This window comes from Eptesicus fuscus, chromosome 4 (assembly GCF_027574615.1).
Source record: "Eptesicus fuscus isolate TK198812 chromosome 4, DD_ASM_mEF_20220401, whole genome shotgun sequence".
Taxonomy (NCBI): Eukaryota; Metazoa; Chordata; class Mammalia; order Chiroptera; family Vespertilionidae; genus Eptesicus; species Eptesicus fuscus.
This window is the reverse complement of record NC_072476.1, coordinates 79,078,627-79,104,216: the sequence shown is the minus strand read 5'-3', so window position 1 is coordinate 79,104,216 and position 25,590 is coordinate 79,078,627. Positions and strand designations below refer to the sequence as shown.

At 40.1% G+C, this 25,590-nt stretch overlaps 1 protein-coding gene across 9 annotated transcripts in view; it reads left to right on the top strand.

Annotated features, from left to right (window-relative positions):
- TRAPPC13 (trafficking protein particle complex subunit 13) overlaps positions 1–16,546 on the top strand; it is a 29,993-nt gene extending 13,447 nt beyond the window's left edge. For 2 of the 9 annotated variants that reach the window (XM_008161874.3, XM_028139533.2), the window contains 9 exons: positions 2,408–2,535; positions 4,551–4,623; positions 5,767–5,811; positions 8,957–8,974; positions 10,963–11,096; positions 12,241–12,439; positions 13,601–13,701; positions 16,014–16,161; positions 16,282–16,546. In XM_008161874.3, the coding sequence (XP_008160096.1) occupies positions 2,408–2,535; positions 4,551–4,623; positions 5,767–5,811; positions 8,957–8,974; positions 10,963–11,096; positions 12,241–12,439; positions 13,601–13,701; positions 16,014–16,161; positions 16,282–16,389 (954 nt within the window). In that variant the 3' untranslated portion in view covers positions 16,390–16,546. The other 7 variants (XM_008161873.3, XM_028139532.2, XM_008161876.3 and 4 more) reach the window with 4 other exon arrangements.
- Positions 16,547–25,590: the final 9,044 nt, after the last annotated feature.

Sequence of the window (25,590 nt, the reverse complement as noted above, 5' to 3'; positions counted from 1 at the left end):
TTAGAATTGAAAAGGACCTCAGAGAGCAAATATTCCAAATTTCCTATATGACCCAACTTCCAGAAATTGGATGCAATTTTTTGCATACATCTGCATATGTTTGTTATACTATTGATGGGGTTTCTGCCTTTCATTAGATCAGGAGTTGGCAAACTATAATCTGTAGGCCAAATTTGGTCCATGCCTGTTTTTATGACTTTTGAGCAAATAATGGTTTTTACATTTTCAAATGATTGGAAAGAAACATAGTTTATTTTGTGATGTGAAATTCAAATTTCAGTGTCCATAAAGTTTTATTGACACACAGCCACACTCATTTATTTCTGTATTATCTGTGGCAGATTTTAAGCTACAATGGCTGAGTTATAGTTGCAACAGAGACTGTATGACATGCGAAGTCTAAATTATTTGCTGCCTGGTCTTTTAAAGTTTGCCAATCTTTGCATTCGATTATGAAAATGATTGACTTTCAGAACTTTGAGAATGTATTCTTTTTTCCTGGCATTCAGTAAATGTTCTATTTATTTTTATAAGATGAATAAATCAACCAAGGCATGTAATTTAAGATAAATAAGTATTAAAAAGAGAAAAATAATATAATAGCATACTTAAAAATATAAATTTATATCTTTTGGCTTTATTTAGTTTTAATTTTTATAAACGCAGTGGTGTTTGAAATAATAACAGTAGTGAATGTTTATTGAATAGTGCAATGCCCATCAAGAATCTTTTTTTTTTTTAAGAATCTTCTTTTTTTTATTAAATTTATTTTATTGTTGAGAGTATTACAGATGTCCCCAATTTTACCTTTATCCCACTCCACCCAGCTCCCACCCCACCCCAGTCCTTCCCCTGTCTATTGTCTGTGTCCATGGAAAGAATCTTCTTCGTCTCAAAAAGATATTTAGATATATTATGTACACATAAGCCATTTTTTGTATCAGACTCACGATGACATAGGTAGCATAACATGATATTGGCTTGTATTTTTCTTTTTCATGTTTTCTTTCATCAAGTTTTAGGTATCAATATTATGGTTGCTAAAGGACTTGTATGCATGTATATTAGCATAACCAATGGACACGGACACTGGGGCGGTGGGGGCTTGTCCTGGGGAGATGGAGTGGTGTGGTGGGGAAGGGGGTCAATCAGAGGGAAAGGAGACATATGTAATACTTTAAACAATAAAAAATAATATTATGGTAGCTAAATAAAAATTTAGGGAAATTCCCTTTATTTTCAATGCTTCAGAGCAATACATGGAGAATTTAGACTATCTGATCTGTAAAGGGTTTGTAGAATTCTCCTGTGAAATCATATGGGCTGGTGCTGTTTTTTGGGGGAAGTTATTTGATAGCATTTTCACTTTGTCCTTTGGAGATTAGTATGTGTAAGCTTTCTATCTCTAATGGTGTAAATTTTGCAAAACTGTTTTATTCCAGGAAATGATCCATTTTATGTAGATTTTTCTAATTTATTTGTATATAGGTCTTCATGGTAGTCTCTGAAAATTTCTGTCTCAGTGCTATTTTTCCCTGGTCATTTTTTATTTTGCATATTTTTGCTTTCTTTTTCTCTTGATTTAGTTTAGCTATCTCTTGGTTTATATATTAGGTTTTTTATTTATTACTTTATATCTAATGCTTTCCTATTCTCTACCTCATTAATATTTGCTTTTAACTATCTCTTTCTTTGTGGTTCTGATTATTTACCTTGTCTTTTTTCTACCTTTTTAGCTGGGGATTTAATTTGTTTATTTTTATTCTTCTTTTTTTTTTATAAAAGTGAATTTTCTTCTGATTCACTGGTTTAGGTGTATCCTACAGATTCTGATATGTAGCTTTTTAAATAATTTTATAATTTCCTTTGTATTTCCCCTTCTACACAGAGTTAATAGGTTTTTCAGATAGAAAGGCCTTTTTGTCTTATTAATAATTTATAATTATATTGTGTCATAATCAGGCAGTATTGTTCTTGTAATTTTTCTGTTATTCACACTTGATTTGGGGTAGCAATTTTTATCAGTGACTTGTTTAAATTCTCATTATCTGTTTTCTTTTTTTAGTGTTTTTGTATAGATGAACACTATTGGTGGCTTTGCATTTTGTGCAGTTTGAAGATTTTTTTAAATACCTAAGTCAAGAATGCCCTTTATAGCAGTGTGAGCCTTTTGTATTTAATTCTGAATTCCCATCTACCTGGTTGATTTTATTTTATTTTTTTATGTGCATGTGTATGTGAACCATTGCCATGGTTCTGAGTGTCAGAGCTATACAGAAAGACTTACGCAGAGAAGTCTTGCTCCTCCTTCATCCTACTTCTGTGTTCCTATTCTTTGCATCTATACCAATCCTCGCCCTGTAGATTACCAGTCTCATTTGACTATTTCTTACCACTTTCTCTCAAGGCTGATCTTCAGACAAGCTCTCAGCGTTTAAATCTTTCTGCTTCCAATGCTGCAGTGGCTGAACTGAAACCTGATTGCTGTATTGATGATGTCATACACCATGAAGTAAAGGAAATTGGAACACACATGTAAGGATTATTTTTACTAGTTTTAAAAGGCTTTCTTTTATATATGCCTTTATTTGAAACTTTTGCTTAATTTCCAGTTATCGTTAAACCTAATGCCTACTTCAGAAAGAATTTTATGTTTCATGTTTACATTTTACCAGAAACAAACTTTAAACAGAATATTTTGTATGTGTTTGAATGTTAAAACTGTATTTTTCTTTCAATCTGAGAAGCAGATATGAACATTTCAGCCACTTAAAGTAATTTTATATTTCTCCACTGCCTTACCACTTAATTCATTCACAAATTCTGTTAGTTCTTATACCCATCTTTCATTACCATCTCGTCTTCATCTCCACTTACATCACCATTTTTGCCTCTTCTCTTTTTTTTAAAATATTTTTGTTGATTTCAGAGAGGAAGGGAGAGGGAGAGAGAGTTAGAAACATCAATGATGAGAGAGAAACATTGATTGGCTGCCTCCTGCACTCCCCCTACTGGGGATCGAACCTGCAGCCTGGGCATGTGCCCCTGACCAGAATTGAACCTGGGACCCTTCAGTCTGCAGGCTGATGCTCTATTCACTGAGTCAAACCAGCTAGGGCTCTATTTATATTCTTGTCACTCTTCTTTCCCTCTCTACACTGCAGTCATACTAGACTTCTTTTACCTCTGAACTCTATGACTTGAAATGTATTCTTCCCTTACAAAGGAATGCCTATGTCATTTTGTTTAGTTCTACTTCTTCATATCTCAGATTCAGCATGACTTCCTCAAAGAGGCTTTCCTGATTTCCTAGACTAATTAAGTGACCCTTTTTCCATATTCTGTAGTATCCACAACTTGTCATTTTTAAAATGTCTTTTGTACTGAAATTACTTACTGAGTGCCTACCGTTGCATTAAAGTATACATTTCATGAAGTCTGCTATATCCCCAGGATCAAGCAAGGAGCAGAAGTCAAAATATGTTGCAATTGAATTTATTGAAATATTAAACGTGTAAAATCCCTATTTTACAGAAAATGAGACTCTTGTATAGTTAAATAGCTAGTTAATAATGATGTGGAACTCAAATCTAAATCTGCCTTCAAGACCTGTACCGTGCTACTCTCGTTCCTACAGTGAGCACTTTGAGAGCAGATACTGTGGTGTTTTGTTTGTTTTGTGTGTTAATCCTCACCCGAGGATATTTTTTCCATTGATTTTTAGAGAGTGAAGGAAGGGGGTAAGGGAAGAGAGAGAGAGAGAGAGAAACATCCATGTGTCTCACATCAATTGGTTGCCTCCCACACGCGCCGGGCCAGGGATGGAACCTGCAACCCAGGTACGTGCCCTTGACCAGGAATCGAAACCTGCGACCCTTCATTGTGTGGGCCAATAATCTAACCACTGAGCCATGCTGGTCAGGGCCAGGTACTGTGTTTTGATCAATACTATATCCCTAGGACCTGGCTTAGTACTAGGCATAAGTATAAAGGAGAAATTAAATTAGCTACAATGTCATCACCTAGTATAACCAGTCTTAAAATATTTCTGTATTTCTTTTCATTCGTTTTTATGTGCATATAGGTGGCAGATGTGTATAAATAATTTATGTAATATTTTACAAATTTTATAAATGTCATATTACCCATGGTTTTGTCTTCTTCAATTCACTGAATATTTTCCCTCTTGAGTCAGTAATCTTTGAAACACTTTTTTTTTTTTTTTAAGGATAGTTTATTGACTTTTAGAGAGAGAGAAAGGGAGAGGGAGAGAGAGAAACATCTGCTATAAGAGCGTAACATTGGTTAGGCATCATCCTGTGAACTGAAAGGTTCATGGTTGGATTTCCTGATCAGGGCACGTGCCCAGGTTGCCGGCTCAATCCCCAGTAGGGGTACGTGCAGGAGGCAGCCATGATGTTCCTCTTTCATCAATGTTTCTATCTCTCCCTCTCCTTTTCTCTCTCTCTAAAAATCAATAAAAGCATTTAAAAAAAAAAAAAAGGAACACAAAAATGATTCAGAATGATTAAGACATCTTTCTATTTCAGCTTGGTGTGTGCAGTGAGTTATACAACTCAGGGCGGAGAAAAAATGTATTTTAGAAAATTCTTCAAATTTCAGGTATTGAATATGACAGTGGTAAATGTTTTTATTTGTTTGTGTGTGTGTTTTGTGTTTGTTTTTTGAAAGTGTAGTTATTTCTATTTATCTACAGTGAAAACAGACTCCAAATAAAGCAAATAATATTTTTGGACTTCTCATATTGCTAGCAATCTAAAGTTAGATGTTATTAAGTTAATTAAAAGCAGAAAAATTATCATTACCAAACTATAATAATAAGAATGTAATATGCTAATTAGACCAGACGTCCTTCCGGGTGACATTCCAGACAACGCTGGGGCAGCGAGGGCCTAGCCCTTGCACCTATTTCGTGCATCGGGCCTCTAGTGTACCAATCTGATGTTCTTGTAATGAAACTTGAAGGTTTTTACCCCCAAATTTTTTTTATTATTTTTATAACTTCACAAAGCACACATGAAGAGGGGAAAAATGATTGACAAGTCCAGATAAAATAAGTGTAAATTTTATCAAATTTATAAGGAAATATTTAAATGAGAAATTATTGACTTGGGCTGAGTACACCAAGCTTCATTGGGGACTCCAGGAGAATTTTGTATTTATACACAATTTTCAAAGTCAGTAATAAAAAATAATTTAAAAACCACTGTTTAACATACGTATGTGTGTGGACTGGGAGACAAGACTAAAATGTATGTCTATATGTAGATCTAGCTATGATGCTATATATATTTTTTTATTCCTTTAAGTGAAAGAAAAAGTATTGTCAATAGGAAACATATTTTGCTATTGCTTTGCTACATTGCTCATTTGTTTAAGATTTTACATGCCTTTTGAAAAAAATAAAAGGAATTTCAGTTGCTTAATTTGGTAAACATTTTTTGGTAAAATAAACATATAGAAAAATACTGAAATAATGTGTTCAGTTTAGTCAAATGTAATGAAGTAAAACCCAAGTAACTATCCCCTAGTCAAGAAATGATGGTTGCCTTTTTAAAGATGCATTTAGGATTATCTTAGGGTTTTTTGTTTCTGTAAGAGTATTGCATACCTATTAGAAAAGTCTTTTACAAATAAATTGGAAAATGGCTTTGACACATTTAAGCCCTGCTATTTAAAACAAGCAAACAAAAATAAATGGTCAAATGATAAGAATCTCCTGCTTGATATGCTTTATTCAACTAGGTTCTCAAACCACTGGATGTGAAAACCAAATTTTACAATGCAGAGGTAAGTGTTGGGCACGTAATATTTTGGATAAAACATTAAGATCTTATTTGACTAAAATTATGTAGTATTACATTTCTTTTCGTATTGAAGTCAATTGCTGATAGCCCTGCAAATTACTTGTGAAAAAATGAGCATAAAGTTCAATCAAAAGTGAATAATTTCATTGAAGATCACTTTAATCTGCTGTTTTCAACTTACATGGAATCAATGATTTTTATTTTCATTGTTAATTTTGTAAAGCTTTCACCCCTTTCATTAAATTATTGCCCTATCATTACAATTAATGGTTCTTATTACTGTTTAAAAACATCAGTGATCTGAATATTTACAATGTAATTCTGATATTTCCAAAACTGAAGTGTTAGCTCTAACCCTGCAAAAAAGATTTAATATTTACATGGAAAATATTGATAAGTAGAGCTCAGCAGTATAAAGTTTGTTGTACAACTGGGCATACCAAAATGTCTAAGATAAAGAACCTGACCTACAGTCAAGACCTCTGAGGAGGAAAAAAAGACATAAAATAACAAAACTAGCTACTGTAGTGTAAAGTGAGCCTAAGAGAATGATATTTTTAAAAATGTGCTACAGGACCTCTGGGGAGGAGATTTTGGAGTAGTCTGAAGAAGCTTCATGGAAGAGGAGGGGAACTGAGCAGAGTCTGGAAGAAGGAATGTTGGGGAGCCCAAGTGTCAGAGCAGTGAAGGCATTTCAAGCAGAGTTGCCCAGGCACATGGAACCTGTAGTGAAAAGTGTACATATTTGATGGGAGGGTAGAGTCTCATCAAGGAGATTCCTAGATGTTTGGGGTTTTTGTGTGGTTTGTGTGTGTGTGTGTGTGTGTGTGTCTGTGTGTGTGTGTGTGTGTGTTTAGTATATTTTTATTGATTTCAGAAAGGAAGGGAGAGGGAAAGAGAGATTGAAACATCAATGATGAGAGAGAATCATTGATTGGCTGCCTCCTGCACGCTCTGAACTGGGGATGGAGCCCACAACCTGGGCATGTTCCCTGACTGGGAATTGAACCACGACCTCCTGGTTCATAGGTCGATGCTCAACTACTGAGCCACACGGGCCGGCCTACTAGATGTTTAAAGAGTTGACATTTCTAAAAAAAAAAAAAAAAAGAGTTGACATTTCTTTTGGGGGTTAGGGGAGTTGGAATACTACATATGTGCTCCACCTTTTTTGTTATTTAATACTGTAATTTTGATTAATTGCAGTATTTGGCTTGGTGAATTTTAAATAGTCTTAGTAATTTATTACTTTGGTAGGAAAGATTTCATTCCTAGTAGGAGGGGAAATTGGTGACTATTCTGTTAGACTAGATATGTTAGAAAGTTAAAAATAAATAGGGCTTTAGTGGGTCTTTTTTTCTATAAGTGGCTCATAGGATAGTACAAATTAAGATATTTTGGGTTTTCTTTGTTGAAGATATGTTGGTATATTCAGATACTTGACAAGTAGTTTTATAATACTTGTCACTTATTCAGTGATTTTTGAACAGCTTTATGAATTGCTAGTTACTCCATGAAAAATATACAAGTGACATACTCCCCTAAAAAAAAAAAAACACCCACAATTTCACCACACCAAAAAGTAACTGATTTTTCATTAATCTCTATTCTCTTTCAGTCTCTACTCATTTATATATAATATTCTGTTTTTATAATCATAGTAACAATTTTATTTGTTGCCTTTTTCAGCTAACATTATATGTAAATAAACATAAACTTTAAGTGTTTGCCAACAAACTTCAGAACAAAAGTTTTAGTAAAATCTGAACTTTTGAAAATAGACATCTCTTTAAAAACAAGATATGATGAGGCAGATTCTGTTGACCCCAACTAGGAAATGCAAGGAAATGATAGGAGTTAGTAAATCACCCTAGACCAGTGATGGGCAATCTTTTGAGCTTGGTGTGTCAAACTTCGCCAAAAAACTGAGATAACTCGGGTAGTGTGTCACTTTGAGGAAAAAACATTATTTCGCAAATGTTTCATCCTCAGGAGCAGAAAATGTTTCATCCTCGGCATGCGGCCGCCTCAGCGGCCGCGTGTCATCAGAAATGGCTACACGTGTCAGTGCTGACACGCGTGTCATAGGTTCGCCATCACTGCCCTAGACAGGTGATATTTTTTATACTCTGTGACATAGTCCTTACACAACTAAAATTAGTCCAACATTTGTCGCAGACATTTGTATGCTGTTTCTAAGAATTCTAATAATATGTGAGTCACCTAAAAAACAAGTTTTTATGAAAAATTTTGTCATAGTCTTCTAAAATAGAAAAGCCTTGCAAGAAGTGACATTAGATGCTGGGATTCAAACATTTGGTCACCTGCTGGGAACAGAGCTCCATGCCAGGTGATAAAGAAATCTTCACAATCCTCAAGGAACTTAGGTCTAATGGAGGAGACCAGCATGACATAGCTACAGTATAGTATAAGCACCTCTCCCCCACTAGATCATGAAGTGTACTAATACTCTGGGAACATAGAGAAGTGAAATATGATTTCCAGCTATGTATTTGACAAAAAAAGGGACATTTGAGATGACCCTTGATAATTGGGTAACTTTAGAAATATATTAAAAAGTAAGACTCACTGAAATCTATTAACAAGAATAGAATAAATTCTCAATTATCTGTGGTCTAGCTCAACATTCTCTGAAGTGTGATCCATAGAACCCTAATCACACAAGATGCTCCTTGAAAAAAGGATTCCATTATTAGATAAATTTAGGAGAAGCTCTTCATTGTACGTATTCTGAATGTGGAAGATAGTGTATGTCCATTTTAAGTAATCTATGAAGAATTACAGTGTAGTAAAGAATTTATAGAACTAGAAAGGCATGGAATATACTTTTCTCCCCCAAGATGTGCCCTTGAATATTTGCTTCTATTAAGCACTCACCTGTCATGTTCATCTCTATTCATTTAACCTTAATAGTTTCACCTGTTTAGAAAAATGATTTGTCATATTCCTTTATGTAGCTTTCTGTTTACTTTCTTGTTTTACTAATGCTGTCTTGTATAGTAAATTAAAAAAAATGCAGAAATGCATTTTATTTTAAAGTTAGTTATTCTTTTTCTTTAACATTTAATTCTGATTTTTCTAATTTTTCTTTTTTATTTTTCCATTAGAGTGACCTCAGTTCTGTGGTAATTTGATTTTTTATTATAAATTTCTATGCTTATCTTACTCACCACTTTTTTACTCTAATTAATCTCTCTTTACAAACATATTGGAAAAATAAAGTTAGTATGAATAACAGCTAGTTGACTTCAAAAAGATATATATAATTTTTTGTACTTTTAAAATTTATATTAATTGTCTTATTCTGTGAGAAAAAATAGATCAGAGATTAAATTGTCATATTGAAACAATTATATTCTCCTTTTTAGTGCTTTTCCCTTGTGTTTTTCTAAAAGAGACATGTTAACCTTGTTTAAAATAGCCTTGGGATTTTCAACATCTTACTATAAAATCCCCTATTATTACTTCAACTCTTTGAATAAACTATCTAGTTTAAATTTATCTTCAAATGCACAAGTGGTTTTAGTTTTAAGTCTGGGTCAAGTAAAGATGGCCCTTTGATAATAGTAAACAGAAGAAAATCGAATTTTCCCAAGTTGGCTAAAATCATATTTTCAAATTTCTGTTAACTATAAGCAGTATTTGCTTATGCAGTGTTACATTACATACATAATAACAGTATCAACTGCCATAGCACTGAATTCTTAATTTTTCAAATGTCAAATTATTTTATACTAACTATTCAAACTAACTTAATTTTCCATTATGCTGCTTGTTTTTCTTTCATTTTATCTAAACTCTTCCTAATTTATGCAGAAAATTGCACTTTTAAAATTGAAATGTAGATCTATGGTTATTTTTTAAGCAATGGATTGATGGGATATATTTAGGATTCTTTTGAGAAAAAGTAGCAGAATAATGCCTTTAAATTAAGGTATATTCTTTTAAACTGATACATCATTATATTTCTGTTTTTATTTGAGCACATGTGCCAAGAACTAAAGAATCGGTTTTATTTTAGATAATAATACATTAGAATATAACCTTATCATTATATTTGCAAATGATTTTCATTTTCTGAACTTAGTGTTTAAAGGCTTATAAATGCCAAGATATTTTGGTCATAGTTAGTTTGTATGTGTGTATATATACATACTAGTATGTGCACATATACATACACACACACACATACACATACATATCATGTACCTATATAACTACAAAATTTTGAACAAATTAATTCTTGAATATCTTTAGTATATTATTTCTTATATAGGTTAGTTTATAAAATAAACCAAATTATCTGTTATCCTTCAATCACACACACAAATAATAATAACCAAATAGCATAAAAAGAATGTTTAACATAAATAATCAGAGAATAAATTTTTTTTATAAAAGTACTTATTTAAATTACCCATTGATTAAAATACTGCTGAATAGCATCACTTTTCAAATCATCACTAAGTACAAAATACCTTTTGTTTTATTTAAAAGTTCTAAAATTGTCAGGTGTAATTCACATATTTTTTACCTTAAATTTCTATTTTAAATGAACCAAGAAATTAGTAATGGCCACTAACAAATTGCTTTAATTAAAGTTAAATTCTATAAGATTATATCAAATACATTATTCACTGTATTAGTGGTCTCTGTATTATCTAAATTGAAGCAGTGAGAGAATTGAAGTTATATTATGCTCAAATGTTATAAAGACTAAATTATCTTAGTGTATCACTGAAATCATAGGAATGCAGGTATATTAATCATACTAAATTTCATTTTAACATATTAATAACTTATACTAGAAGATTTAGGATAGTGAATGAAATTCCAGTTAAATAAATATTTTTTATCTTAATACAAAAATATCATAGTTATCCCCCATCCATTGTTTGACAAGTTATCAATTGACTAACACTTGACTTTGCCCCTGTTAATTACGTTAGGATGAAGATTTCTTTTCTTGCATTAATTTTGATAACATTGACTTTCAGGCATGAACTAATCACATTTGTGGTTAATTTTTTTTCTTCATATAGATCAGATATTTTGTTGAGGTTAATATTTTAAATAGCATTACACTTTGGTGGATATTTTTTCATATTCTCAGACCGATGAAGTATTTCTCGAAGCCCAGATTCAGAATATTACAACCTCACCCATGTTTATGGAGAAAGTTTCATTGGAGCCATCTATAATGTACAATGTAGCAGAATTAAATTCAGTCAACCAAGCTGGAGAATGGTAAGTATGAATTATGAAGTGTTTATTCTTATTTTGAAAGGTATGAACTCTTCTGATATCTGTTACTCTTGGATGGTTTTTAATTTTTTTAAGTTAGTAGACTTTTTTTATTTTCATAGGAAAAGTGATCCAAAAGCAATTTCTCACTCAGAACATCCTAGTATTTACATGTTGTTTTAATGCGGCACATTTGTTATAATTGATGAACCAATATTGATACTTATAATTAACCAAAATCCATAGTTTACATTAGGGCTCAATTTTTTGTGTTGTACATTCTGTGGGTTTTGAGAAGTGTAATGACAAGTATCCATCATTATATTATTCAAAGTAGTTTCACTGCCCTAAAGATGCCCTTTGCTTTACCTATTCATAAAAATAAAGATCCTAGTTATTTTCATTTTATGTCTTACTATTTGAAGCACTTCTTTTAATTTGCATAATAATTCAGTGAGTTAAATGTGAAACCTTCATCTTGTCCTGCAAATGATAAAACTGAGGCATCGGAAGGAATGATGGAGAGATTAGAAATGGTGAGTTTTAAGAAGAAATATTCAGTCATCATCAAAAGGAGAGGGCATAGGAATAGATGATGGATTTTTGTGTGAAAACAAAAACGTATGTCTTTCTATAGGTAATTTAGGAAAATAAATAAATGTAGGTTTGGCATTAATATGGATAGGAAGGTAATAGCTGGAGAAAGTGCCTGACTTTCTTAAACAAGAATGAAAGTTTACTGTTATTTTATTATGTTGGTTAGATACAGAAGAGTTCTTAACCTCACATACAATGGGGAAAACAATTTTCCATTCTCTTCCTATTATTTAGTTCATTTTGGAAATAATTACTTAGTTTGTAATATTATGTTTCTTCTTATTCTTTTTTTTTTGTCTTAAGTTATATTTTAGGTAATATATTGCATTCTATTATAAAGAACCTCAAGATTTTCCATATCAACAAAAATTAAACAAAAATAAATCCTCTCAGTATAAATCCTTTTCATTTGTGTTGAAACAAGTCACCTGATCTGTTCTAGATCTTTAGATGGTAAATCATTCAGTTCCTGTCAAAAGGAACAATCACATGGTTTTTCTTTTAAAAGATGCTAGAGAAATCTCTCCATCTCTGTCTCCATCCCTCTCAGTGTAACTACGTTTGGGTCAAGAACATATTTGCAGCCAATGGATACACGCCAGTATTTGTATTGCCTAAAGCCCAAGAAGGAGTTTGCAGAAAAAGCAGGCATCATTAAGGGGGTAACAGTAATCGGGAAATTGGATATAGTGTGGAAAACAAACCTAGGTGAAAGGGGAAGATTACAAACCAGCCAACTTCAAAGAATGGTGAGTCTGGGAAAAACTTCAGGTTTTGGTGTGTGGGGAGGGATGGGTAGGTAGGTAGAACAACTTAAATTTTCCTAGGTCTACACACTAAAAACCAGAGCAATGTAAAAGGCATTAATATTACTAGAGAATAAGAGGTAAAAGACTAATAATTTTACTGACTTCTAGGGGGAAAAAATGGTATTGAGATAAATGGAAAATCTTCCACTGTTCATTTATCCTTCATATGTGGTTTTTTCTTTACCAAACAAAAATTAAAATAACTGCTTATCAGTTGTTCCCTCCTAAGGTGATTCATACTCTCTGTTCACCTGACTTCCACTATATTAAAGTTTTCCTTTTTGCAATGTCCTAAAACTCTTACTACAGTTACCTACTCAGTTTATACCATTTTTAAGATGTTTAAAATCTGAGTTATCAGCAACCAGTGTGTGAGTCCCACTAATGTGACCTTGTAAGCATTAGTTGGATACCTCATTTCTGCTCTGAGAATAGGGATAGCTACCAGTTTTCCTTTCTTGTGTTAGAATATGCTACAGAATCCTCCCTTAGTGCTGAATATTACCTGTTTTGATATATTCTAAAATTAACTGTTCTTTCACTATTTGAAGTAATAATTTGAGGGGAAAAACTTGTCACTGGCCTATTTTTAACGTAACAGTAAGCTGTCGTCCTGCCATGACATGTTCCAAGCTTTCATGTTTCTGTGGCCTATCCTTGCCCACGTGTCTTGTGAAAAGACATGATTTTCTTCCTGGGTCATTTCAGAGTGATCATCCTCTTTCTGTTTAGGCAGTAATCTTCCCTATTTAGAGCTATGTGTATATGAGCCACAGTACCTTTGGAAAGCATCCCTTTAAGATCAGACCTCCTGAAATGTCTTTACTATTTACCTATGAGATTTATAGACCTTGAGATTCATTGTAACTCTTCTTAACATGGAGAAATTATAGCAAAAACAGGCGGGGTCTATAGTGCTGTTCTGCAGGTAGTAGCAGCAAAAGAAGTTAGAATGAAGAATAGAATAACTGAAAAATATTTTCTCCGAACATCATCTTGGAGACCCAGCAACTGTTGAGTGAATGTCCTACTGTGGTACCTTCATAACAATGGAAAGGTTTTGTAATACATGTATGTTAACTGTGTTGCTTTTTCTTTTAGGCTCCAGGTTATGGAGATGTTAGATTGTCTTTGGAGGCAATCCCAGATACCGTCATCCTAGAAGAACCTTTTCATATTACCTGTAAAATAACCAACTGCAGGTAATGCCAATGTTTGTGGATGGATGTCCTTTCCTCCTCACCCACCTAAAAGATAATTTTTATTTCCTTTTTTTCTAAGTTATACTTTATTTTTTAATCACAGTTTACTTTTAATATTGTTTTGTATTGGTTTCAGGTATACAGCTTAGTGGTTGGACAATCATATACTTTACAAAGTGTTCCCCCAATATTACACCATACATAGTTTATTACAATATTATGGACTATATTCCCTATGCTGTGCTTTACATCCCTGTGACTATTTTATAACTACCACTTTGAACTGCTTAATCCTAAAAGAGAATTTTTAAGTCTTTTAAATACGTTGTCACCTTTTAAGTTTCCTGTTGACATGTAGTCTTTTCTGACGTTGATGTTGAATACTGTAGTTGTTCATGTGGTACCTGTACGTTACATATTTTTGAGGTTGTGCTGCATTAGGCAGTTGATGTATTTGAATACATTCATGCATTATACCCTATAAGGTAGGTATTAATTATTCACAGTCTATGCAAGAGAAAACCAACTCAGAGGTTAAGGAACTTTATTTAAGCTCAGAGAGCTAGAAAAGATGGGGCCAGAATTTGAAACTGGGTGTATTTGACTTCAAAGTCCATATTCTTTTCATTGTTTACACTTCCCTCACACTTCACATCATTAAAGCATGAGATGGTCGGTTCTTATGGAATAATATATTATAGATTTAATGTAACAAGGCAGGTTTTTCTGAGCCATACTTACACCTAGGGCTATATCTTTAGTAGTAAGAAATTAAAAATAGGTTATGAATTTAATATAAGGGATAACCATAGATTGGAAAATAGGACTTTGATAATAAAGGGAAAGTATAATCTAGTTATTAAAAAGCAGAGCCCAGAGCTTTGAAGCTAGAAAAACCTAGGATTAAATCCCAGTCCTATCACTTTTGCTACTCCAAATATACTTGGTATTATTATTTGGGGCATTTTAATAATATTGCAGTGATGAGTCCTAGCCCTCACTGTGTGAACGTATAATCCTTTCTAATCCATTTTCATTTCCACCTTATGATATTTGTGGGAGATAGGAAATAGTCATCCTTCAAAACTTCAAAAATACCTACTTCCCCTATGAAGCCACCTAGACCCTCCCATGCACAGTTAATCATCCTTTTCTCTCTTACAGCAAAGTTTAATACAGTTTCTTAGTGACACTCATATATTGCTACAATTACTAGTCTTTTCCTCACTGGATTGTGAATTATTCAAGGGAAGGGCCCATGTCTTACCCAGTATTGTAAATGCAGTGCCGACCACATTGAGGTGCTCAGCAAACAATACACAGAGAGAAAGACCCTGCACATTTACAGTGGGGTTTTGGATTTTTTGTTTGTTTGCTTCTTTTGAGATTTTTGAGGTATAGCAAATCCATTATTGACCAAATGACCAAGTGCTATCAACAGTTTCTGGGTTTTTGTGAAACTTAATGCGAAAATTCATGCAGTGCATCTAACCTGGTCTGTGGCACAGCAGACATTTTAAATGTTTATTTAGGAGACAGAGACCTATAAAAGCTAAGTACCATTAAATTGTTATATCTAAAAATCAATAAATTAAATTTTAAATAAATATTTTAAAATACAGAGCCAACTATGAAAAAAAAAGGTAAGAGTTGAAGGTAGTCATGAATGCTGATAGAGTGTTTTTCATTATGAGCCTTTGGTTCATGTGTTTTTTTTTAAACAACATGCATGCTTTCATTAAAAGTTGTTTTAATATAAGCTGAACTGATGATATCAATTGTAAGCAGAAGCAGGCTTTTTATGTTAACAGTGAACAAACCTGAATAGTTTTTACTTCTTATAAATCTTGTCAGTCATTTTCTGTGTTATCTCCATGGTAGAGAAACATAAATAGGACAAGCACTGGACCAGACTCAGTTTGTCATTCTGTTTCCTGCGGATTACCTAACAGAAATAGGAAGGATGCATAGCACCAAGATTAGACACAGATGTCTGGAAGTCTCCCAGAGAAGTGGCAAAGTTGTTAAAGTGGCAAAGCAGGGAGCCAGGCGACTAGTAATAGAACCAGAAGGCCAACAACCAGAAAGGCAAATTAGTCTCAGTGACACTTTAAACCCTAGAAGATGCTATCCTCTTTCATTTTCATGACTCTTATCATAAGTGAAATAAAAATGATATATTTTAATTTGTTTCTGGCTTTTAATTCTCCTGGACACCCAGAAAACAAATTCACTGGAAGTAATGCAAGAATATCCCATTCCTCTTGTGAAAGGAACAAGATTTATTCCTGTTTTTCTGATTCCCCCAGCAGTGAAAGGACTATGGACCTAGTTTTGGAAATGTGCAATACCAATTCTATCCACTGGTGCGGCATTTCAGGAAGACAGCTTGGAAAGCTGCATCCAAGTTCCTCTCTCTGCCTTGCCCTTACTCTACTGTCTTCAGTACAGGGACTGCAAGTATGTTATCTTTTCAATAATTTCAGTATTTGGGAGCTATTAACCCATCGTACTGTATCCATACTTTCTCTAGTAATTACCATTGAATGAAAACTTAGGCCTATATTTTTCTCTCAATAGAGCGTCTCCGGCTTAAGACTAACAGACACGTTTTTAAAGAGAACATATGAATATGATGACATCGCACAAGTCTGTGTGGTATCTTCGGCCACTAAAGTGGAAAGCTGAAGAAAATTTCCAATGTTATGCCTTTCATTGAGTTCCACAGAACTTTCTGTATTTTTTGTCACCTTTGTAAAATGATCAAGTCAACAGTAAAAAGAGGTATATGTTATTTAAATTTCTTTCCTGTAAAACAGTTAAAATATTAAATATTTGTTTTGAAAAGACCATCTACTGGTTTTATCTTGTGAGTTATATTCTCAAGAAACATTTGTATATTTTCTACACATATCCTTTTTGTTTCATTTAGATGACCATTGGACTTTGTTCTTTAAAAGCTCTATATTTGAGGCCATTTGTCCCCAGCAAGTATCTAGACCAGGCATCAGCAAAATTTTTATGTAAAGGGCCAGATAGTAAATATTTTAGGCTTTGCAGGCCTTGTGGTTTCTATTGAAGATACTCCACTCTGCTGTGGTGGTGCAAGAGCAGCCAGTTGGCCAAAAGAGCACAGTGGGTTTTACAAATCAGGCAGCCAGCCTGCAGGCCATAGTTTGCTGACCTTGACCTAGGACAGTGGTTGGCAAACTCATTAGTCAACAGAGTGGCAAACTGCGGCTCACGAGCCGCATGTGGCTCGTGAACCGCAGTTTACCGACCACTGACCTAGGAGATACTACTGTTTCTTAAAACTTAAGAATTTTTATAATATTTCAGTTAAGTCCAGATTTTTCCTAGCTCTTTAGTCAACAGAAAAAGTTGTTTAAAACAACTGAGATGGTCCTCGAATAACCTTGTATTTACTAACAGAGTATGAATTCTTCCTAATTGGTGTATTGGTGAGTTTCTGTGTTTGTATATACATATAAACTCGCACATGTCTAAGTTTCAGTTACCAACAGCAGATCTTAGATTACTGCTTACTTGGTTAACTTTTAACTAAGAAGCTTGACTCTTTTCTAAGTCCCAAAATCCTGTTGTTGTTTTTTTCCCATTAAAAAAAAAAAAAAGCCACTTATTTTCATAGGCATATTTAAAGGATTTCCAGCTTCTGATATTTGACTTTGAATTCTAAATCATGTATTAATATTATAAAACTTTCTACCTCTGCCTATAATCACACTAATTTTACTTATACCTTGAATAAAATAGTGAAAAAGTTAAGATTGAAAACCACTTTACAACGGAGTGTAATGTTTTGTCAGGAAAATAAAAGATTATGCTGTTAAATAAACACTTATTTCGGTAAGTGGAAGTAAGGATGCCCTATATAATAAAAGCCTAATATGCTAAGTGTCCAATCAGTTCAACCAATCAAAGCATAATATGGTAATGATATGCTAAGGCCGCTCAACCACTCACTATGACGTGCTGACCACCAGGGGGCAAACACTCGACCGGTCGACCACTCACTATGATGTGCACTGATCACCAGGGGGCAGACACTCGGACTAGTAGGTTAGCTTGCTGCTGTGTTCCAGCCGATCAGGACTTAGATGGGCTGGACACACCCTGGAACCCTCTCATGGTCCCTCCCCAGCTTGCCAACCTCCCATGTCCCTCCCCAGCCCTGATCGTGCACTGGTGGGGTCCCTCGGCCTAGCCTGCACCCTCTCACAGTCTGGGACCCCCCTCGGGGATGTCGGAGAGCTGGTTTCAGCCCAATCCCACAGGCCAGGCCGAGGGACCCCACTGGTGCACGAATTCATGCACCGGGCCTCTAGTATATATAACTACAAGCCTGGTGTATGAAAATTCATGCACTGGAAAAGGCTGATCTGTTGCCTCGCATGGCAGTTTCGGAAATACAACTGAAACATGGACTGCTGAGGGTGGCGACTGCTGCTCGCGTCTCCCCAGACCGGGCAGCTGCTCCCCTCAGTCATTACCGCAGCCGGGGCCATGGGCTCGTGGGGGCCGCGGCTGCTGTGGCGGCGGCCGCGGACTCCGCGCAGCGGCTCTCGGTGAAGAAAGAGACCATCTTTCTGCAGGAGGGGCTCACCCGCGCCACCGACCTGGCCGAGCTGCGCACTGAGATCCTCGGGGCCCCGGACGCCGCCAACACCAATTTGGAGGATTCTTAAGAGATCTCATCTTACTTTCAAGTCCTCTAGCCATTTTGACGGAGGAGAATCAAGAGGATGGCTGGGCCGCACGCAGCGGTTTCAGGGGCGCGACTGGAGGACGGAGCGTCTGCAGCCCAGAACTACAGGAGAGATTTACAGCTAAGAGGGAAGAGGAAACCAGCGAAATCGGAGGGGACAAGGTGCGGAGGCGCGTGGCTCGGGCTGGTGGCGGGGGAAAGGGGCTTTTGTTCCAAACTTAGGGGAGATTAGCTCTCCATCACCCTGAAATCCAGCTTCTGGGGACCCGCGGGAGACCCAGATGCCTGCGGGGAGAGGCGGGACTCTTGCGGAGGTGCGCCCAGCAATCAGTGTTTGCTGCGCTAGAGCGCGGAACGAGGGGACTTAGAAACTTGGAAGGCAGAAGGAGCAGATTCGGAGCCATTGTGGCTCGCCGCACCATGGCCTGTTGGCGCCCTGAGACCCCGCCCCACCCTGGGACCCGTCCCGCCCTGGGACCCGCCCCGCCCTGGGACCCGCCCCGCACGTTTTGAAGACCCGCCCCGCAAGTCTTGCAGGCACACCTATGCTCCAAGCAACGGCTTATGCATGTGGGTGGCCTGCCCTCTGGCAGCGGACCAGATAAACTGCTGTTCTAGTCGGACTGCTCCAGGGCCACTCAGACAGAAGGAGGAAACTACAGTTCTTGCTGTAATCCCTGCTGAATGCCTAAGGCAGTGGCTGATCTACGCCCCATTGGGGACCCAGAAACGAGGGCATCTGGTGGTCTGTGGGAAATGACACCAGACTTCAACCACGCACATAAGGGACAAATCCAACAGGCAGATTCAGTGAGCGCCAAAGCCTTGCTGCACCAAGACCCGGCCCATAGAAGAGTCTCCTGCACAGCAACTCTTCCTTTATAGACAAAGAGAGCCCTCCCGGTGGCACCAGCAACAATCAAGACTTAACTATACAAGGGAGGACCGGGATGGAGACATAGGGCGGAGGCCTGGATGTTGCCTGCCACAACAACTTTGAGGCTGCGACGGGAGAGCGGAACAGACACCACCCAAAACCACCGTAGGGCTGGCTGAGTGGATGCTCTGCAGCTAGAATAAGAGGGGTATGCGGGATGATGCTGATGCAGATGACCCAAGGACCACACTTTGGGAACTGCGGCTTGGGCGACGCAGGGGCGACCTGGAGCGTGCTCGGCGCGGTCCCCCCGGCGGTCTATGGCTGAGGGGGCGGCTCCACTTGCTGCCGAGCATGGACAGACGGGCCCCTGTGAGACGTGGGGTGGGGGACTCCGCGCTTGCTGGCCTCCGAGTCCTTCAGGAATTTCGGTGCCCCGGGGGCGGCCGGGTGCGCATGCTCGGCGACCGGCCACCGCTGCAGACCCAGGAGCCGGCGCGGTGACGCCGGGCCGGCCCGCCGCCACGCACCGGGCGCACCGGAACTTCGCCGAGCAGCCGCCCGACGAGTTCTGCGGCAGCCGTCCTGGAGCTCTGGCAGGATGGCCGGGGGGGTTGCTGGGGGGGGGTTGACCGGCGGGAATTGGGATCGGGAGGACGGGGCCCCGCTGGGACCCAGGTGCGGGCGGGGTTGCGCGCCTCTGGGCTCGGGAGTGGTCGCGCGCCTCCGGGTATGGGTGGGGCCTCGCGTCCCTGGGTCTGGGTGGGGCCACGTGCCCCTGGGTCCAGGTGAGGCCGGATTCCGGGTCCGGGTGAGGCCAAGTGCCCCTGGACCCGGATGACGCTGGGTCCCGTGCCCGGGTGAGGCCAAGCGCCCCTGGGTCTGGAAGAGGCCAAGCGCCCCTGGGTCCGGGTGAGACCATGTGTCCCTGGATCCGGGGGAGGCCTCGTGCACCTAGGTCCAAGTGAGTCCACGCACCCCTGGGTCCGGGCGAGATCATGTGTCCCTGGATCCGGGTGGGGCCTCGTGCATCTAGGCCCGGGTGGGGCTGCGTACCCCTGGGCCTGGGGGAGGCCAGGCGTCCCTGGGTCCGGGTGAGACCGTGTGTCCCTGGATCCGGGTGAGGCCTCGTGCGCCTAGGCCCGGGTGAGGCCACATGCCCCTGGGTCTGGGAGAGGCCAGGCGTCCCTGGATCCGGGTGAGACCATGTGTCCCTGGATCCGGGTGAGGCCTCGTGCACCTAGGCCCGGGTGAGGCCACGTGCCCCTGGGTCTGGGAGAGGCCAAGCGTCCCTGGGTCCGGGCGAGACCATGTGTCCCTGGATCCGAGTGAGGCCTCGTGCACCTAGGCCCGGGTGAGGCCACGTGCCCCTGGGTCTGGGAGAGGCCAAGGGTCCCTGGGTCCGGGTGAGACCATGTGTCCCTGGATCCGGGTGAGGCCTCATGCACCTAGGCCCGGGTGAGGCCACGTGCCCCTGGGGCTGGGAAAGGCCACGCACCCCTGGGTCCGGGTGAGACCATGTGTCCCTGGATCCGGGTGAGGCCTCGTGCACCTAGGTCCAGGTGAGGCCACGTGCCCCTGGGTGTGAGAGAGGCCACGCGCACCTGGGTCCGGGCGAGACCATGTGTCCCTGGATCCGGGTGAGGCCTCGTGCACCTAGGCCCGGGTGAGGCCACGTGCCCCTGGGACTGGGAGAGGCCAAGCGTCCCTGGGTCCGGGTGAGACCATATGTCTCTGGATCCGGGTGAGGCCTCATGCACCTAGGCCCGGGTGAAGACACGTGCCCCTGGGTCTGGGGGAGGCCAAGCGTCCCTGGGTCCGGGTGAGACCATGTGTCCCTGGATCCGGGTGAGGCCTCCTGCACCTAGGTCCAGGTGAGGCCACGTGCCCCTGGGTCTGAGAGAGGCCACGCACCCCTGGGTCCGGGCGAGACCATGTGTCCCTGGATCCGGGTGAGGCCTCGTACACCTAGGCCCGGGTGAGGCCACGTGCTCCTGGGTCTGGGAGAGGCCAAGCGTCCCTGGGTCCGGGTGAGACCATGTGTCCCTGGATCCGGGTGAGGCCTCGTGCACCTAGGCCCGGGTGAGGCCACGTGCCCCTGGGGCGGGGAGAGGCCAAGCGTCCCTAGGTCCGGGTGAGACCACGTGTCCCTGGATCCGGGTGAGGCCTCGTGCACCTATGCCCGGGTGAGGCCACGTGCCCCTGGGTCTGGGAGAGGCCAAGCGTCCCTGGGTCCGGGCGAGACCATGTGTCCCTGGATCCGGGTGAGGCCTCGTGCACCTACGCCCGGGTGAGGCCACGTGCCCCTGGGTCTGGGAGAGGCCAAGCGTCCCTGGGTCCGGGTGAGACCATGTGTCCCTGGATCCGGGTGAGGCCTCGTGCACCTACGCCCGGGTGAGGCCACGTGCCCCTGGGTCTGGGAGAGGCCAAGCGTCCCTGGGTCCGGGCGAGACCATGTGTCCCTGGATCCGGGTGAGGCCTCGTGCACCTAGGCCCGGGTGAGGCCACGTGCCCCTGGGGCTGGGAGAGGCCAAGCGTCCCTGGGTCCGGGTGAGACCATGTGTCCCTGGATCTGGGTGAGGCCTCGTGCACCTAGGCCCGGGTGAGGCCACGTGCCCCTGGGTCTGGGAGAGGCCAAGCGTCCCTGGGTCCGGGTGAGACCATGTGTCCCTGGATCCGGGTGAGGCCTCGTACACCTAGGCCCGGATGAGGCCACGTGCCCCTGGGTCTGGGAGAGCCCAAGCGTCCCTGGGTCCGGGTGAGACCATGTGTCCCTAGATCCGGGTGAGGCCACGTGCCCCTTAGTCCGGGTGAAGCCGTGCCCCTGGGTTCGCCGAGACCAAACCAGAGGGAGTCGGACCTCCGTTACCACCATTTGTCCACCATCCAGAGCTGAGGGGTCAGTGCTGACATGTACAGATAAGGAACTGGTGGACATTGAAATTGGGTCTCAAAAGAACTGTTGGTCCAGAAAGAAATTCACTACAGACTGATCCATCTGCCTGTCAACATAACTATTATTGCTCGTCTCACATTCAGTTCTCATAAGTATATATCTAGTGACATATGATCTCGCTCATCTAGGGGAAATGATGAACAACATAGACTGAGGAACAAGAACAGAACCAGAAGCAAGGAGGCATCGATGGGACTATCGGGCCTCAGAGGGAGGATAGGGGAGGGTGGGGAGAGGGGGAGAGTTCAACCAAAGGACTTGTGTGCATGCATATGAGCCTATCCAACGGTTAAGTTCAACAGGGGGTTGGGGCATGCGTGGGGAGGGGGGGGATAGGAATGGGGGGATGAGGACAAATATGTGACACCTTAATCAATAAAGAAATTAAAAAAAAAAAAAAAAGAAAAAAGAAAATTCATGCACTGGAGGGGGGGTCCCTCAGCCCGGCCTGCCCCCTTTCACAGTTCAGGAGCCCTCAGGGGTGGGAGGCGACACCCCCATCACACCTCTGCTGCTGCCACTGCCGGCAGTGCAAGCCTCAGCCAGCCCTGGTTACCTGAGTCTCGGGCCGGCCCTGGGCAGCATCCGAGGCTTGCCTGCACCTCGGGCTGGCCCTGCTTGCCTGAGCCTCAGTCAGTGGGGGGTGCAGGAGGACCCGAGGCCCCCGGCAGGGCTGAGGTGACTCCGGTGGCAGGCACGCAGAGCAGCCGGCCCTGGCTGAGGAATGGGGGATACTCTTAACAACATGAGTTATAACTTCCCATTTGTTGGACACCACAGTCAGTCTTCAGCTTCAGGGGAGGGCGGAAGAGAGGGATGGGCAGCTCGTTGGAGAAGCCTGGGCAAGCTGTCAGTCAGTGGGGGGCGCAGGAGGACCCAAAGCCCCCAGCGGGGCACACAGAGTGGCTGGCCCCGCCCCTGCTGTGGGCGTTGCCATCTTGTGATGGTGTGATGGTCAATTTGCATATTACCTCTTTATTATACACGATTGTTTAAATGTAAGAATACATTAAGTCAAATACAAAAATTGTTTTTTCTTAAATGCATAATTATTTATTGCCATGACAAATTGGTCCAAAATGAAAGCTATATTCGAAGTGAGATTTGCCCCTTAAATTGGAGTAATAATTAATGAAATGTCTGTACAAGATAAAGTGTAAGCAGAGTAAAATATCTCTCTCTTCCAAAATGAATAAGGTTGATTAAATGATTAATAAGACTTTATAGCCACTGCACTGGGTACGTCCATGGTTTTTCAAGCATCTTCTCATGATCAAACCTTCAGTTTCACTCAGTTTCAAATTTAAAAAGTAGCATATAATGGGTCACTTGGAATCTGCTATATAATTTGATTTAATTACAAAGTCTCTTTTTTACAAGCAATAACCTAGACACATATTGTTCATTCTTTAAATAAAAGAGAATCTTATTTTAGAAAGGATCTGTTTAAACCACATTATAAAAATTAGATAAACAATTTGTTACATTAAATGAAAGTGTCATTTGCATAAAAAAGATATTTTACGTTTTACATAGCATCATAATAGCTACAGCCACTACAATGAAATGTGATTAATGTAAGTCAGTTATTCCTAAGTAGTATGTATATAAAGATTTACCTTAATGCCCTGTTTCAGATAAGCAAGAATAAAATATTTGGGGCATTTCTTACAACTTTATGAGTAGCTAGCACAATCCAACTACACAAAACTTTCTTGAAATGCAGTGATTCCAAAGTGAGAAAGATACTTGAGCAAAAATGGCTTGAATCAGATGGAAATCCAGGTGAGGGAACTACTATCATTTAGACTGGATTTGGTATGGGTAGTATATTAACAAACCATCTGGGAGGTAAAAAGGAATAAATACACCAATTCCTATTACTTATTGTGAACAAGTAATCTTCACAGCAGATATTAGCAAATCAAGGCATTGATTTAAAGGGTTCTGCTTATAATATGTCTGATTTTGGTATCAGAATAACAGGTATGTAAAATGAGTTGTGAGGTACTTCCTCCTTTTCTATTTTCTGGAAGATTGTGTAGCTTAAGGTTATTTCTCCCTTAACTTTTTGATAGAATTCCCCATTGAAATGGTTTGGGACTGGAGCTTTCTTTTCTGGAGGATATCTGTTTCTTCAGTGAGCTTTAGCACTTTCTATCCTACAAGGAATTTGTGTGTGTTTTTTAAAGTTAATATTGTTGAATATACACATCTAAAGTTGGTTGTAGTATTTTCTAATGATCCTGTAGTATTTTCTAATGTCTTCATTGATATCCCCTCCTTCACCTCTGACATTGTTGATTTGTATGTTCTCTATTTCACTAGTCAGAGAGCTAGAGGCTTACTAGTTTATCAGTCTGAGAGCATTTTTTTAATCCTCACCCAAGGAGTGAAGATATTTTTCCATTGATTTTTTTAGAGAAAGTGGAAGGAGGGAGAAGAGAAACATCGATGTGAGAGAGATACATCAATTGGTTGCCTCCCACATGCGCCCCGACTGGGGAGTGGGGATGGAACCCGGGTACGTGCCCTTTACCAGGAATCAAACGCAGGACCCTCTGGTGCAGCGGTCGCCAACCGGCGGTTGGTGAGGTCCGGAAGGTTGGCAACAGCTGCTCTGGTGCACAGGCTGACGCTCTAACCACTGAACACACCAACAGGGGCGAAAGCATTTTTAATGCACTCAAGATAGCTATGCTAGAAACTTTTTCTTAACACTGGATAACAGTGACTGATTTTTAATTAAGGATCGACTTTGCTTTTTTTCATCAATGTCATCACATTCATGTAATTAGTCCTTCTGTATAATCCTTGGACACTAGGAGCTGAATTTATGAAAAATTAAATTGGTTTAGATGGACTAGAGGAGATTTAATTCAGAGGGCCTACAACTTAAGTCCTTCTCTTCTCTGGACAGAAGTGTAGGTTCATGTAGGTCTTCATTGTGGCCTAAGCCCAGAGTGGGGGTTAGGTATTGCTGGTGTAATTGAGGAGAAATCTCTAATCTAGTACTGTTTAAAATGGTGCTTCCTGGGCCTTTTTACAGGACCTATTTAAAAAAAATTGAAAGTGTGGTGCTGAATCTGCATTTTCAGCAAATAAACCAGGTGACTCTTAACAGTGAAACTATGGAACCACTACTCTGTCACAAAGGGAAAGAGAAAAAGTTGGTTTTTAAACTTTATTCTCTTTTGAGAATAGTTCTAATAAGGCCCTGATTATTATCAGTATTACTAATTTAATATTACATTCTTTTTCAGTTTTTTCTCACAACACTGGCAAAATCATTGTGTCTGCCCAACTTTACCTATTTCATAATTAACAAAA